The sequence below is a fragment of the Ustilago hordei genome, assembly GCF_900519145.1.
Source record: "Ustilago hordei strain Uho2 genome assembly, contig: UHO2_contig_06, whole genome shotgun sequence".
Classification (NCBI taxonomy): Eukaryota; Fungi; Basidiomycota; class Ustilaginomycetes; order Ustilaginales; family Ustilaginaceae; genus Ustilago; species Ustilago hordei.
Window position 1 is genome coordinate 863345 of NW_024545253.1, and position 15401 is coordinate 878745.

Below are 15401 nucleotides of genomic sequence, written 5' to 3' on the forward strand. Positions count from 1 at the left end.
TCTCGATTTGTTCTGCCAGCTGTAGCCCTGTCCAAGTCGACCTTCTCGAAAGAAGCGCGGGCTGTAAGCGCTTCTGGCTTACAGTCTCTGCCTTTTTCGTTTTTTTCTTCTTTTTTTTTGGGGGGCTGGGACTTGGAACCGGCCGAGGTTTGCATCACGTGGAGGGCCGCTTTTGGCTGTATTTTTTTTGCAAGCCAAACAGGAAATAAGGGAAATTCTCAAAATTCGCGCTGTCTGAGCCTCGAAGGAAGGATTGCAACTGCAGAGCCAGTCAACTGTGTAAGCAATACTCGACACAGTTGCAGGCCAGTCAATTGAACAGACAGACAACCAAGCGAGCAAGGCAGTCGAGTGCCAGTGCAAGTCAGTGCAGTCCAGTTAAGTCAGTCAGTGAGAGCGAGCTTGGCTACTCAGAGCCCGTCGTCACCATCCTTCTTGGAGTCATTCACCAACCATTCCCCTTCAAGATATCGAAAATGGCTGCTAGACCCAGTAGGTATCTCGCACAGCACATCGTCAGCAGAAGCATCAGCATTTAAACATGCAGCCCGCCACATCGTCAATAGAAGCCAGATAGACTCGACAATTGCAGATTGGAGCATCAACGAAAACAGCATCACCTTACACGCACGCAGACGTCGATCGATGAATTGATGGGACATGTAGCATTCTGTACGAGCAGAGGATCGCAATTGGACATTACTCATCTTAAGGACGGAAGTATATCGAGAGAATCTCTTCCCGTTCGACGCATCTAGAGGTCACCTTATTGGGCCGCAAGCAATTTGGATGATAAGATAGTGGCAGCATATGGAAAGGATGATACTGGTCTCATTTCGTGACGAAAGCAGATATGAAAATATCCGACCAAGACCATGCATAATCTGCTCCGACCGAAGTGGTCGAAGTCGGCAAGGTGTACACACCATCGCCGAATCATTACCAGCCCGTATACACACTCAACATGTTTTATCACGACCCCAACATATCCTGGCTTGATGTCTTGCTGCTGTCGAACACCCACAGATGACTTGAATCATCTCATTGACATCACCAACTTTGTGCTCGTACTTGTCTCGACTCAACAGCCGTTAACGTGAGGGGCCTCGATGGCGCGGCCTCGGGCTCGCTCCCCCTCCCCGCAGTCTTCACTGCTCCCATCCGACCTGACGTTGTTCAGCTCGTTCACAGTAAGTATTCAGATACGACACCTTGCAGTTTAAGGATCTAGGATATGCAAAGGAGAGATCATCACGCCAGCTGAGAGGACAGAGAATCTGGGAGCAAGACGTAGAATGTCAAGAGCAGCAGGCCATCAACGGCAAATAATGCGATACTGTCGTCCGGTCACCGCGACTACGGATGTGATCAGATAGAGCGTACTGATGGAAATACATGTCGCAAGGATGGAAAATTATGCATGCATGGGAGAACAATGGCATCAGGAGAGACGTCGATTTCAATCTTCACACGAGGAGCAACTGCTGACCCTATCACCTTCTGACCCTTTCGCACACTCCTAGCCAACGTTGCCAAGAACAAGCGTCAGCCTTACGCCGTCTCGAGCAAGGCTGGTCACCAGACCTCGGCTGAGTCCTGGGGTACCGGTCGTGCCGTCGCCCGTATCCCCCGTGTCGGCGGTGGTGGTACCTCGCGATCCGGTCAGGCCGCTTTCGGTAACATGGTCCGTGGTGGTCACATGTTCGCCCCCACCAAGCTCTGGCGCCGATGGTTCATCAAGACCAACCAAAACCAGAAGCGTTACGCTACCGCCTCTGCTCTGGCTGCCACTGCCGTCCCCTCGCTCGTCCTCGCTCGTGGTCATCGCGTCGAGGAGCTCGAAGAGATCCCTCTCGTTGTTGCCGACGCCGCCGAGAGCTTGACCAAGACCAAGGAGGCCATCGCTCTCCTCAAGTCCGTCAACGCTTACAACGACGTTGTCAAGGTCTCCAACTCGCGCAAGATCCGTGCCGGTGTTGGTAAGCTCCGCAACCGCCGCCACACCCAGCGCCGTGGTCCCCTTGTCATCTACAACAAGGATGCCGGTATCGTTAAGGCTTTCCGTAACGTTCCCGGTGTTGAGCTCTGCTCCGTCGAGCGCCTCAACCTCCTCCAGCTCGCCCCCGGAGGACACCTTGGCCGCTTCGTCATCTTCACCCAGTCCGCTTTCGGCCGCCTCGACGAGGTCTTCGCTGCCAAGTCTGGCTTCACCCTCCCCAAGGCCAAGATCGCTAACACTGACGTTACCCGCATCATCAACTCTGATGAGATCCAGTCGGTCGTCCGTGCCAAGGGCCCCTCCAAGACCACCCGCCCCTTCACCCAGCGCAAGAACCCTCTCAAGAACCGTGGTGTTCTCTTCCGCCTCAACCCTTACGCCCAGGCTGCTATCCGTTCCGAGATCCGCAACCAGGCCCAGAAGAAGTCGGGTCTCAAGAAGGAGGCCAAGCAGCCCGTTGCCAAGGAGTTCCTCGAGCTTCTCCACGCCAACTAAGCGTGGTTGGCTCGATGGTTTCTCTCTTGCTCAATCGCTGCTTTGGCTCCGCTTTCCTCAACCCTTCTTCTCTCGTTGCATGACACAGATCCTGTGTTGATCGATACGAGCGTGTGCTGGTCCTGGACACGGATGGCTTGCGGTTCCTTCTCGCAACCTTTCTACACACACATGCCTTTTCTCTTTTTTTCGATATCAAAAACCCGGTCCTTTGTTGTATGTTTTCAAGAGAAGGCACCGCAGAGACATTTAGGGTCTGCCCATCTTGTTCCTCGATCCTCGCCATTTTCATCATCATCATCATCATCATCCTGGCCGATCATACCCTCGATCGGTCCCTTGTATACAACCGCACCCGCTTCACACCCAAAAATCACAACACAAAAAGGCCGGGCCATCGGCGCGTTTTGGGACCCTTTCCATAATTCATTTCGTCTGCTGTGACTGTGTGTGAGTGTCTCATGAGAGCTTGAGAGCATGCAATTGTCAGCCCGTGAGCTGACCACACAGCTCAGTACCACGAAAGTGGGTCCAACGTGGATCATCCAAGTTCACAAGGATCACGGCACCGGGAAGAATCGCTTTTGATCTTTTACATGTCGATAATGAAATGAATGCGATAATAAACAACTGAATGCTGTCCTTGTTGATGCGAACTCGAGAAAAAGTCAATGTCCGCATAGTTTCAGGGCTCGACGTTGCCAGATTCTGACAGTGTTTGCCCGGCAAAGCTATCGAGCCCTTCACCGCTGTATGTGAGGAGAGGGCTGAGTTCAACCTCGACGCCTTCCTGAACCTTGGCGCCTGCTGCCTTGAGCCATCGGCTCTGTTGAGCGAGAAGGTCGCGACGCGAAGTGTCTTGGTCATCGACGCCGGTACCCTTTGCATTCTTGAGAGGGCTGAACTCCTCCTGTCTGGCCACCTCGTGCACGGCGAGCTTATCGCAGAAGGGGAAGACGTCAAAGACGAAGAGTTCAAGCTTCATGCCGTTGGGTGTGGAAGGCTTGATGGGCTGACCGGAGGCCAAATCGATGGTCGGGATCTTCTTACGTGCAATGTGGAAGGCCATCTCAGGTTCGAAAGCGGGTACGTCGTCTGCCAAGAACTTTGTGGTGTAGAAGTGGTTGACGATGTTGGCGGCACGGAAGGAGAGCTCACCGTTGGCATCTCGAGCCTCGCTCAGAGCTTCTGGAATCTCGGAATACTCGACCACACCAAACTTGCCGTCTCGCAGCGCAACGACACCGACAGACTCCTTGGGGTTCTCCTTCTTGACCACCTTGACACCAGCCTGAACGCCCTGCTCGAGGCAGACTCCGAGGAAGACAGGGTCGCCGACCTTGACAAGGCAGTTGTCGACGCCGTAGGCGTGCAGGTACCTGATGCCGCGCTTCTTGAGATCCGAAATGACAGTGTCTGGCTGGCCCTTATTGTAGGGCGTTCGCAGAGCGCGGTAGAGGCCGCCGTTACCATCTGGAGCTGTTGCGACTTTGCTTGGAGTCTCGAGAAGGATCTTGCCGTCGAGCGAGAGGCAGGGGAGTGTACCTTGCTCGAAGAAGACGATGTTGTTCTGGTCCAGGCCAAAGTAGTTGTGCTGCGCGAAGAAGGCCTCGGTGTGCTTCCGTGTGGGTCCCGACGTCATGATGTACCACGGAATCACAACTGCGCTTTGTGAGGAGGAGGAGCTAGAAGAGTGCTCGGCAGCAAGACGTTGCAAGCGAAGGATGCGCTCTGCCTGAATCTGGAAAAGACTCTTGTGAGAAGGGAGACCAATATCGTAGCAGCCCTTGGGCGCAGTTGAGCCCAGACGAGTACCTTGCCCACCGGCCATCAGGAGAACACCGACCTGACCCTTGGCGATGGCATTGAGACCAGCAGTTCGGAAGTGCTGAACCTTGGCAGGGTCTGCTTCACCCTCAATGGTGTTCTCTACTGACGAAGGAGGTGGGGGCTGCACTTGATGCGACCTGCCAGCCCTAGCTTCTTCATCTGCCTTGATGGCAGTGTGGAAGACTTGGTTGACTCTTGATACATCGAGCTCATCAAGCTGCTGAGCAAGCTCGGCTTGCAGCTCAGCATCCAAAGTGTCCCAAAAAGCGAAGAGATGAGACTGCCCCGCCTTTTCGTACCTCTGCTTGAGACTCGAAATGTCGACTGATGAGATTGACATCTTGTCGTCTTAGTTGTGTGGATGCGGCGGTGATATTCGGTCCCTGTCTTCTTGACCCGTATGAGGGCTTTGTATTCGGCGACTGGTTGCGGTCGCCTTGTCAGATGATCGTATGGGAGAGGATGATGGGAGCCGGTAGGAGTCGCAAGGATGTATATGTCAAGAATTGGGGCGAATGACAGCGGGGACCTCCCGATGTAGCGCATGTGCACTTTTGGAAGAATGTGACAAGACGCCAGAGAAAGGATTTCTCTTTCTCTTTCTCTCTTTCTCTTTCTCTCTTTCTCTTTCTCTCTTTCTCTTTCTCTTTCTCTTTCTCTTTCTCTCTTTCTCTCTCTCTCTCTCTCTCTCTATCTAGAAGAGTGTCCAGTGTGGTCTGTGTTGTGTTGATCGACAGGGTGTGTGATTCTGTGATTTAGGAATTTCCCAATTTACGCTCTGTCCCCGACAAGCAAAACTGCACTGCTGTTCTGCTGTTGCCCCTGAATCGCATGTCGAAATTCGCCTAAAATAAAAACCATTCCGACCTAGCAGTGAGAATGTGCCAGTGTTGGTCTTTGCAAGGCACGCACGCGTCACTTTGGCTGCTCGGTCTGGTTCGGAAGCAAAGCGAATTCGCCTTAACTTGGTGCTACCGAAAATGACGATCCAGTAGAACACGAGCTGACGATGAATCGGGAAAAGGCGACCTGATCGGACATCCGGCTGGCCGATACGATAGGGATCAGGGACTACTGAGTCCCGCTCGTTGACGTACTTCGTCATTAAAGTGGGATGCTCCCACATTCAGCCACATATCACTATTGTATATAGATACCAAGCGGAGAGCTTGTGGCTACCGCTACGTTCTTCTCTTAGGTCAATATAGTATAGTGTTTTAGCTCAATAGCGTGAACACTGTGCTTAGATTGACATCGCCCGATAATCGTCGACAAGAGCCGAATCTTTCAACGCTTGTGCAGTTACTAGAGTTGGGTCGGAATTCGGAAATCCTCCGACAGGCGACCATCCTTGGCTCTTGAAACGGCTTGGACGATGCACATGCGGTGCAGGCTGACAACCAGCATTGCAAGACGGAACATAGTGGCCATACTCTGTATTATCAATGATTACAAGCGGGACACTAACAAACGAGAAGAAATGGCGAGTTTGGGCCCAAGCTTGAACTAGAGAAAGACGTGTGTGACGAGAGACGATTGAAGCGGGTCAAGAGATGGAAAGGATGCTAAGATGCGAACGCGATAGGGAACAGAACTGGTATCAGAAAGTGAGGAGAACCTGAAGCGAGGAGAACCTAATGACAAGGCAGCAGCGCACGGAATCACAGACGGATAGGATCTTCGCCACGGGCCCTTCTCCATCGGTTGGTAGCACGCAGGATTTCGCCATCCACCATGTAAGGGTATTTGCGGAAGAAGCTCTCCTTAAACTCGAAGCACTCGCCGTCGAATACGTCGCCTGCGGGCGACCATACTCGCAGCGTTTTCACCACTTCATAGAAGAAGTCATCCAACCAACGTTGTGCAGGCTTGCGCAAGCGATGAGACCCTCTTGGCTTCTCGAGGAAGCCATATGAATAAACGCGACCCTTGTCCGGCATGACAACTGCGCCAGAGAAGTCCTTGGGTTTCCAGGCAGACATGTCGGCAACCATGGCAGTGCGTTGGTGAATGTCCGCGTCGGTCAGCTCGGTGTCCTGGTCGTTGCTACTGGGTTGATACTGCTGCGACTGCTGTTGCTGTTGCTGTTGCTGTTGCTGTCCTTGCTGCTGCTCCTGTTGTTCGGTGTTATCTGAAGACGCGTGTTGTTCCGAAAACCTGGCGGCATCCTCCTCTTCCTGCGCCAGCTCCTCAATTGCTTGGAAAGCACTGAGGATGGTGAGAACGCGGTCACGCATTGCTGGATAGGGCAGCACGGCAATTTCCACCGGATGAAAGCCAATGCGCATCTGCATCTCAGTGGGCATCAGGTTCTTGGGCAAGTACAGCTCGGTAGCGCCAGACGAAGAATCTCCGGGGAAGCGAGGGAAATCGTCAAAGCCTCCGATGAAGCCCGGTTTCTGGCGAGCGGCTCGAAGGTTGATGATGCCCGACTTGAGTTTGGTGGTGAAGGGCAGCAGCGTACTGAAGTAGAGACGGCATACCTTGTACAGCACCAGTTCAGGCACTGCGACCATAGAAGGGAAACTTTGCGCTGCCTTCTGACGCTTCTGATTGAGCGAGATCTCCCACATGGCCTTTTTAGCCTGTTGCGATGATGTCTGCGACGACTCGGAGTTAGCTTTCCTCTTGTCCGGGCTCGAGGTGTCCGCCTCGTCTTTGACCGAAGCCGAGCGACGTGTTGTACCATCTCGAGGTTGACTGTGGTCATCCTCGCAGCCGTTTTCTTCGTCCGAGTCTGATGTTGACGATGCAATACCCGGGATGGAACCGTCCCAATCTTGGGCGTGCGAGGTCTGGGCAGGGAAGCGATGCCCAATCATACAGTTCCATTCAGCCTCAGCTGTCTCGTCATCCAGGTGCGACTCAATAAGATCGAGATGGAAGGCGCCAGTGAACTTGGTGAGCTGCAGAGGCGCAACCTCGGCACCATCCTCGCCGCGAATACCGGCACCATTGGAAGGGGCGTGACTGAACTTCTTCATGTCGGCGAGGGCCTTCCTGAGTGCTACGTTCTCGGTCTCGAGCGTCTCGAGCCGGTCCTGTTTACGTTTCCGCGATTCGCGCTGAGAAGCCTTGTTACGTTCGCGCCTCTCAATACTGGTCTTGAAGGGCACTGAAGAGGAGTCGTTAGAGGAGGAACCAGAATGGAAGGTGTTGCCAGCAGAGGCGCGCGAAGAGGATGTGGGACCACCTGCTGCGGGTAAGTCGACGGACTTCATGTTGCACGCAATGCCAGGAGTAGGTTTGGATGCACCTGACATCGAGGCAGAAGCCTGAAGCCCAGTGTTCAATGAAATGACGTTGGCAGGTGCTGTCTGGGCAGGAGCAAGCCAAGGTCCTATGGATTCGAGCATAGAAGCGGACGCCGGTGCGCCCATTACCATGCCACCAGGAGGGAGCGCTGCTGCCGTTGTGTAAGCCGGGTAGATTTGAGAGGCGTTGTTAGCCTCGGGACTGCCAGACATGCGCGCAGACGAGTTGGGCGAGATGGAACCGTTGAATCCGGCAGACTCTGGTGCCGAATGAACGTGTCCCTGCAACGGCAATGCACCCACAGCACTTCCTACTGCCGACAAGGGGAAGTTGGTCGCAGATCCGGAGGTATTCTCGTCGCTAGAATGTCTATCACTCAGCGAGGCTGGCGCAGCGGCGGCAATGCTATGAGAAGCGTTTGGTGCTGAAGGTGGATGAGTGCGGCGGGAAGTGCCGATAATGAAAGGAGCGACAGTGCTTGGGCTGAAGGGAGTTGATTTGGAGGGAAAATTGATGTTTGAAGTTGCCGACACAGGGCCATGAACGTGAGTGCTGGAAGGTAAGGCTGGTATCGAAGAGCCGGAAGGATTGCTAGGTACCGCGGCGGACGCATGCTGAGAAAACGAGTCTAGTTGATAAGGCGTACCAGCTTCAGATACACTGTGGGTTGGAGGATTGGCAGGGGTGCTGTAGAACCACGAAGGGACGTTGGAGCCACTTGCAGCATCGTAACCAAACTGCTGGTCGAAAGGAGCGCGGCCAGATGTATGTTGATAATTGGCAGAGTGGTCGGCGGACTGATGCGGGAATGGATTGTGTTGATGGTGTTGGTGACCCGCAGTGTAGGATTGGGCCGCATTGTGGCGTAGATCAGCGCCGCCGGGGAAGTCGGATGGGAATGAGCCGGAAGGGCGACGGCCAAAAGGTAAGGGTGCAGCCATGGTGGCAGTGGGCTGCTGCATCGTGACCAAACCGAAGTATGCCAAAGGAAGGTGAAGATGACCGATTGCAAAGACGGCAATCCACGTTGGTTCAGGGGGGGATTGCTACGTTTATAAAAGTTTCAGTCAAGTCGTCGGATGACAACCCGATGAGCGACTGGTGGTGTGCAGAAAGACAGCTGGACAGTCGTTGTTACGGCTTATGCAGATGGTTTCGAATGGCTGCAAATGCCAATCGGTCGAATACAGATGGAAGATAGAAAAGAGAAGGCAGCGTGCGTGTGAGTGTGCGGGTGAGAGGTGGAGAGATAGACGATGATGGGCAGTTGCAACGGAGATGAGACGGAAGAGGTGCTCTGTCTAAAAACTGACGTCTGGCGCGGAGGTCGCAAGAGATGGCGAGTGGGCTGGAAGAGTGCGGAGGGTGTATCGGTGATGAAGGGCAGGAAGGCAGCGGTTGGTAAAGGATGAAGAAAGGTCGCACTGTATGCACAGCGAAAGGGCAGGATAGAAGAAAAAGAAGAGGAGCGGACGAAAGAAAAAGACGGTTCAAATCGAGATCATGCTGTGTTCCGATGGAAAGCCTCCTGTGTGACGGCGGGTTCTACCGCGTAGGGATAGTGTGCCAAGAGGATCACGGAAGTCGTTCAGAGCAGACAATCAAGAGCCAGTCTGTGTCTACAGATACTAGAAAGTCGGTACGTTCACGGTAAGAGCGTTGCAAGACCGATAATTCAAAAGCCGGATGGCGGACGAAAGGAGAGTGGCGCAGAAGCCGAGCAGTATGGTAAGCGAGTCTCAGGTGGGAGTGAGGCGAGAGGACACTAAATCCGTCAAGGAACCAAGAGAGGAAGACGCGAGGCACGAGAGCAGAGGTCCTCGAAATCGGCTAGGTCTAGTATAAAGGCACTTCAGCTGCCAATCCGGAGGCTTCTCTCATTTTGTTCTTGGTTTACCAGCAAGAAGGGCTGCCAAGAATGATCTGGGGCAAGGCTCGCTTCAACTTTGCAGGATCGCAATTTGGCAGGCATCAAAACCAGCATCCCACATCGCCCTAGTTAGCACTCTCATCATAGTGTCAATCAAAGTCGCTTAACTGTGTTTCTTTATCCGGTGGCTCGGTGTGCGTGCACAGAGTGTGCATTGTGCCCCCATTCATTTGGCAGTTATGGTTGGCAACTGTCAATCAGGTACGGCGAACACGCCACATGATCATGGCAAATGAAAGGAAAGGAAAGGTCTCGTTGGTTCGAGGGCGAAAAATGTTCAAGCGAAGCATCCGCTTGGCAGAAAAAAATGAACAAAAAGAAAAAGAAAAAGAAAAAGAAAAAGAAGAAGAAAAAGAAAAAGAAAAAGAAAAAGAAAAAGAAAAAGAAAAAGAAAAAGAAAAAGAAAAAGAAAAAGAAAAAGAAAAAGAAAAAGAAAAAGGGAAAGGGAAAAAAAAAAAAAAAAAAAAAAAAAAAAAAAAAAGAAAAAGGAAAAAAAAAAAAGGGCCTAAGGGCCTAAGTTAATCGCCAGTTGCCTTCGTTTTTTTTCCAGCTTACATCTTTGCAGCAGTTCTGGCTGAATTGCTCACCCTTCTTTCATTCATTTTGCTTCACCAGTCTTTATGCGCTTCATATTGACACAGACTCCCTTGTTGCTCGAAGCGAGACTTGAGTTTGTACACTAGCGCTAGCGCTCATTAATAGTACACAAGAACAGCATGCGGAAATGCGATTCATTGTAGGGACCACATTACGTCTTTCAACTCGTCGGCTGGCAGCCAAGTGGGAGAGGCCAGGACAAACGTCGACCTTAGCGCACAAGGTAGCGTCAAAGGGTCCGGGGATGGTAGCGTCGTGTTGCTCGTTGCGTACCATCGGATGAATGAACCAAGTCAGCTTCTAAGGGTTTATCCACGGCTCCAAATCTGTTGCCGCACCTCGCCACCGGTATCGGCTAGATCCCCTACAAGATCCTCCTCCGCAACGCAAAGATACGCGACACGAGAGTGATTTCGCCTGGCTTTGCAATTGTACCAGTACGGTGCTGTCCCGACCTTCCCGTCTTCTCTCGAATTGACCTGACCTTAGCGGCGGTTGTCTACCGAGACGACCTTGCGGCAACCTTGTGGGACGACCTCGGGTTCAGAGTTTCACTACGTTCGTCTTTCCTGGAAGTGGCGAGATCCCAGGACTCTACCTCGTAAGTGCTCCGGACGCTTCGGCAGTTCTTAGGACTTTCGAGCTTTAAACAAGCGAGTTGCTTTCCAGGCGAGAGAGGTGTAACCTTTTGGCCGGCTAAATTTTTGTGTCCCTTTCTGAATGTCCCCAACTCGCGCCTCATTGTGGTCGACTTCTCAAGCAAGTAAACTTGGTAATGGTTTCAACATCCTTAGCATGCAAAACCTGGAAGCATTCGATGTTCTGGTTTGCGATGGAAATACAAGTCTGCGTTCAGCAATGAACTGATGATTCTGTGCTCTTGCTCATGGTAGGCGGCGGAATGTTGAAGCGACTCGAACGAGTTGCAAATAAAGTTCTCATTTCCCTGCCTCCTTTTTTCGGCTACTTTTTGGTCTCTTTCTATCCTCGCCTTTAAGGACAGAATCGCATTCTGTCAAAGAACTCACCATCTCACAACATGTAAATTAAGGACACCAGTTGAAATTAGATACACCGCTCCTGAGGCCACAGTCAGGCGCTCTTTACAGTTGGGTGTGTCTAAGTGAGAAGACTTATTATTTCGAGGTGAGAGTGACTACAGAACATGAGTATATATACCCTAACAGCCGACCGTGCTCGCCCTTCGAGTCACTCCTTGAGCCATCATTCAGTGGGTCTCCTTCATAATTGTTGCCTTGTCAACACCCCCTATCCGTTGCCTTAACAACACCTCCTAACCATTGTCATAGCAACGCAACTCCTCCATGCATTGGTGTCAAACCACGAGTTTAGGCTGCATATGCTCCCACAAGCTTCGCATCCACCTCATCTCTGTTTGCACTTTGCATCGCTTCGGCCTCCCTGCAATTAATGTTCCGATCTAACACGTCGACCCTTGGAAATACCCAAGTATCTTCTACTACACCGCTCCTCATGCTCAATGCTCAGTTCTGATCAACACGAGCCACTCATGAGCGTCACAATGGTAACCATGCGAACATCCATCCGCAGATAAGACGCCGCATTGCGTGACACGTGCAACTTGCAACAGAGAGTCGCACGCGTACGCCTTTCAAGCGTAGCGATGGGCGAGACGCGAGCACTGCTTGATGTCGGAAGCATCTATGACATGACTTTGCTCGTTACTGAACCTTCTCCCACTCGGCGTCGTCGTGCGAGGAGTTTCCATTGCTGGGCACGGTCGTTGTCTTGAGCGTGATCACAGACTCGTCGTTGTCCGATTTCGCAGGCGGCCGCGCATCTTCCGTGTCGAGGATCTGCTGTCCCTCGTCCTGATCGGTTGATAGCTGCGCGGCATGCTCTTGGATCACGAACTCGTCGCCCGTCAGCGAACTCCAAGGTGGCAGATTGCCCTTGCGTGCACTGCGCCACACCTGCCGTGTCATCCTCTCACACAACCCAATGTATTCACGCGCCATGCTAAGCACACGACCCGCCTCCGCTGGATCTCCTTGTGCCGTGTTAGGGTCAATCCCTGCCAATGCCAACCGTGCTCCCACTCCTGGACCGGCTCCACCAAGCTGAGAACGGTAATACTCGATGCTCTCGATACCCACATACTCTCGGCCCCAGCAGTCAGCTCGACTCCCGTATCGCTTCTTCGGGTCCGGCTCAGGTGCCAGACAGGCGTAGCTGACAGAGACAGCGCCCTTGAACGGGTCGATCGGGTGGTGCGGTGAGCCTACCCATCGAGCAACGTAGAAGGTGGCCACAACAAAAACCGTCATCCACGTGGCAACGAACTGCGCCATCATGGTGGATGCAACCACACCGGGATGGGCCAAGAAGCTGCGTGGTTCTGCTTGCCCTGGAAGGGCGCGCGAAGCGGGTGGAAGACCTAGGAAGCCGCGTGGGGCTGTCCCACTTGCCGACGATGCGGTGCGGCGCATGCTAGAGTCCGTCATGCTGCCATCGACAGAAGACATGCTGAGCATTGGCGGGCGCTCCTCCGTAGGTGTACCTGGCTGTGTGCGCATTCGACGTGTTTGGAGCGCATCATCCAATCCGAACGCGGCTAGCTCGCATTGGTACTTAACGGATTCGTAGGGAAGCGGCGACTTGCCCACATCGACGCATTGGTAGTCGCTGACATCGTAGTACTTGGAAAAGGCCTCGACTGAGCTGGTCCACACAATGCGCGAAGGTACTGAGTAGGGTGTAGCTCGCAGAGAAGGCAGCAAGGCTCGTACCAGGATCCAATGCGCGCCTACGTTGCACTGCCAGACCCATCCGAAGCCATCGTCGCTCTTGTCTCCGGCACGCTGCATCTTGTATGCTGGCCACGTCACTGCATATCGGAACTGAGTCAAGATCATCCAGACGGCGTGGAACCAGTTTATACCTGTCCATGATGACGATCCGGCGTTGAGCACCACATGTGTGACGTGCGAGTACCTTTCGCGCACCGTTCGAGCGCATTCGAGCGCACTTCCCATACTTCCGAGGTCGAGGGGAACAAACTCAATGCGGGTGCCCTGGCAGAACCGACGTCGATAGCGCGCATTCGCTCGCCTGTTTCGCTGCTCGAGCGATGCGTCGAGATCGGGTGAGTCGGGCGTTCCTTCTCCAGCATCGTCTCCTTCGCCTTCCGAGTCGGAGTCGGCGCTGAGGACTTGCTTGGCCTCATCATCGTTGGCCAGTGCTTTGCGCAAATTTCTTCTACGTCGCACATTGTTCTCCTGAGCGTGGGCGACCAAGGCCGGATCGGCATCCTCGTGTGGTGTGTCACGAATGTCATCTTCAGTCTCCGGATCAGTCAGCTTGTCGTCCTTGGAAGTGATATCAATGGCAAAAGCCCACCTTTCGGGCGGTCCTGAGGGGGTGTCCTCATGTTCGGGAAGGTTCTCGATCCACTTGAGTAGCTGCTTGAGTTGCTGCCTGGCCTTGTGAGCCTTGATAGGGTTTCGGCATGCTAGCACAATGGTGCACCCGTCCGGCGCAGCAAAAGGTGTAGCAGTGGGTTGAAGCGTTGCGTCCTTATTCCGTTGAGGGTGGATTGGCAATGTATCGCTTGGCGTCGGCGACGAGAGCTGAACAATGAGCCTCTGACAGATACCAAAGCCTACACCAGCATTCGCACCGCTCACAAGGATCACTGGGCGAAGCTGCTTCGGCCGTGAGCTTGAAGAGTCTGCGTACGACATGGTTCTGAAGCCCTCTCTTGAGTTTTGTCTGGCGTGACAAGGGTGCAAGAGGTGCGAAGGAAATAGAGAGAGGAGAGAGATGAAGGAGTCGGTCAGGTCAGTTGTGAAAGATGTCAAACAAAGAGGGTCTTCAATGGATGGGGCGAACGTGCATGTCGCACACACACAGATGTTGCGCGTGTGTGTGTGTGTGCGTGTTTCTTTCCCCACTTCATGTGCTTCTTCGTCGTCAAATTGGCCATTGCCGATGCCATGCCATCTCATGCCAACCCATACATTGCCTTCTCAGCAGGATCGGACGATCTAACGTAACAGACTCGACTCGAGCTCCAAACTCACTCTTTCCTGGCATCGCCTGATCTGTAGGAATCGTCCATTGACAGTCCCGTCTGGACTCCATCGCACGAAACATAACTGAAATTGTATATACATAACATGAAAAACCTAAGTGGATTGCAGGCAAAGACCCGTGAGGTCCTCAAAACTTGACAAAGAGGCTCCTGGCCTGCCAATAGCTGCAGTGTAGCCTACGCAGCAGACAGCGGTCTCTGCAGAGAGGCTGGAGGCTACACCAAGATTAGAGGACAGGATCTTGCCAGGAAGCATCTGTAGGGACAAGGGGTCCCTGTCAGATTGAGTAGAGGGAGGCAACCATCATGCAGTGCTTGGCTGCAGAATGGTCCACATATCGCCGATAGCAATCTGAATTCCACCACCCAAGAAGCTTGATGATGTCTGCCTCTATGCCCTGTGAAGCTGTCCACTGTCAGCAATCGGGAATCGGGTAACCAAATCAAAACATAAAACCACTACACCAGCTAGTCCCTTAGCTGGTGTACCAAATTCACACAACATTGAAGTATTGTCATGGGAGCCAGATGCACAGGAAGCCAGAAGAGTTGAAGTCATATGAAGAGGAGTGCAGAAATTGCAGGATCAGGCTAAACAAGAGCTTAAGGAAGAGTTCACTGAGATTGGTAGTAGAAACAACCCTATGGCATAACTTGTCAGGATCAGCAAGAATGAGGTCATTACTACAGAGTTCAGTGGGAATCACAATATCATGCTAAGTATGACAGACCTCATGAGAATTGGTTTGAGAGGCACCCCATTGCTGATATGGTGAGAGGAGGATACTGAACAAGGGGGAGGACACCACCAGATGAAGTAGGGGCCTGGCACACTGATGAGGTCAGTGCCAACAGGTGGGAGTCAATGACAGGAGGGCAATGGAAAGGGGGTGAGTTGCCACTCAGATGAAGTGAGATTGACCCCTAACGAAGATGAGGCAGCATGAGGCCTATCCATCCACCAGAGGCAAGGAAGTGGTGCCAACAAGTGGCATCACAAGATGGATGGGGAGGATAGGGGGGATGAGGAAAAGGAGCAGTGTCATGGGTGATGCTGCAAGAAAGGTATATAACCATGCTCCCCATCATAGTAAGTGAGTGGATCACCATCCACTCTACACCATAACTAGTTATCACTTCAGCACAAGTATACATTAGTTTTCCATCAGCAAGTTGTAATCATAATCAATTGCTTCCATTGTAGTGTGTGTGTCATATCA

The 15401-nt window shown here is 52.7% G+C and overlaps 4 protein-coding genes across 4 annotated transcripts; 1 reads left to right on the forward strand and 3 right to left on the reverse strand.

The window, feature by feature from the left end:
• Positions 1-476: 476 nt before the first annotated feature.
• UHO2_03730 (putative RPL4A - ribosomal protein L4-A) lies at positions 477-2494 on the forward strand (the record flags this gene model as incomplete). The annotated part of the gene is made up of 3 exons (XM_041554336.1): positions 477-492; positions 1089-1190; positions 1524-2494. 3 exons carry the CDS (start codon positions 477-479, stop codon positions 2492-2494), a joined length of 1089 nt encoding a protein of 362 aa, XP_041410270.1.
• A 685-nt stretch (positions 2495-3179) lies between these two features.
• UHO2_03731 (putative UDP-N-acetylglucosamine pyrophosphorylase) lies at positions 3180-4664 on the reverse strand (the record flags this gene model as incomplete). The annotated part of the gene is made up of 1 exon (XM_041554337.1): positions 3180-4664. The coding sequence occupies one exon, from the start codon at positions 4662-4664 to the stop codon at positions 3180-3182; it is 1485 nt and encodes a 494-aa protein (XP_041410271.1).
• Positions 4665-5985: 1321 nt separating this feature from the next.
• UHO2_03732 (uncharacterized protein) lies at positions 5986-8541 on the reverse strand (the record flags this gene model as incomplete). The annotated part of the gene is made up of 1 exon (XM_041554338.1): positions 5986-8541. One exon carries the CDS (start codon positions 8539-8541, stop codon positions 5986-5988), a length of 2556 nt encoding a protein of 851 aa, XP_041410272.1.
• Positions 8542-11809: 3268 nt separating this feature from the next.
• On the reverse strand, positions 11810-13831 carry UHO2_03733 (uncharacterized protein; the record flags this gene model as incomplete). Its single annotated transcript, XM_041554339.1, has 1 exon — positions 11810-13831. The coding sequence occupies one exon, from the start codon at positions 13829-13831 to the stop codon at positions 11810-11812; it is 2022 nt and encodes a 673-aa protein (XP_041410273.1).
• Between the last annotated feature and the right edge of the window lie 1570 nt (positions 13832-15401).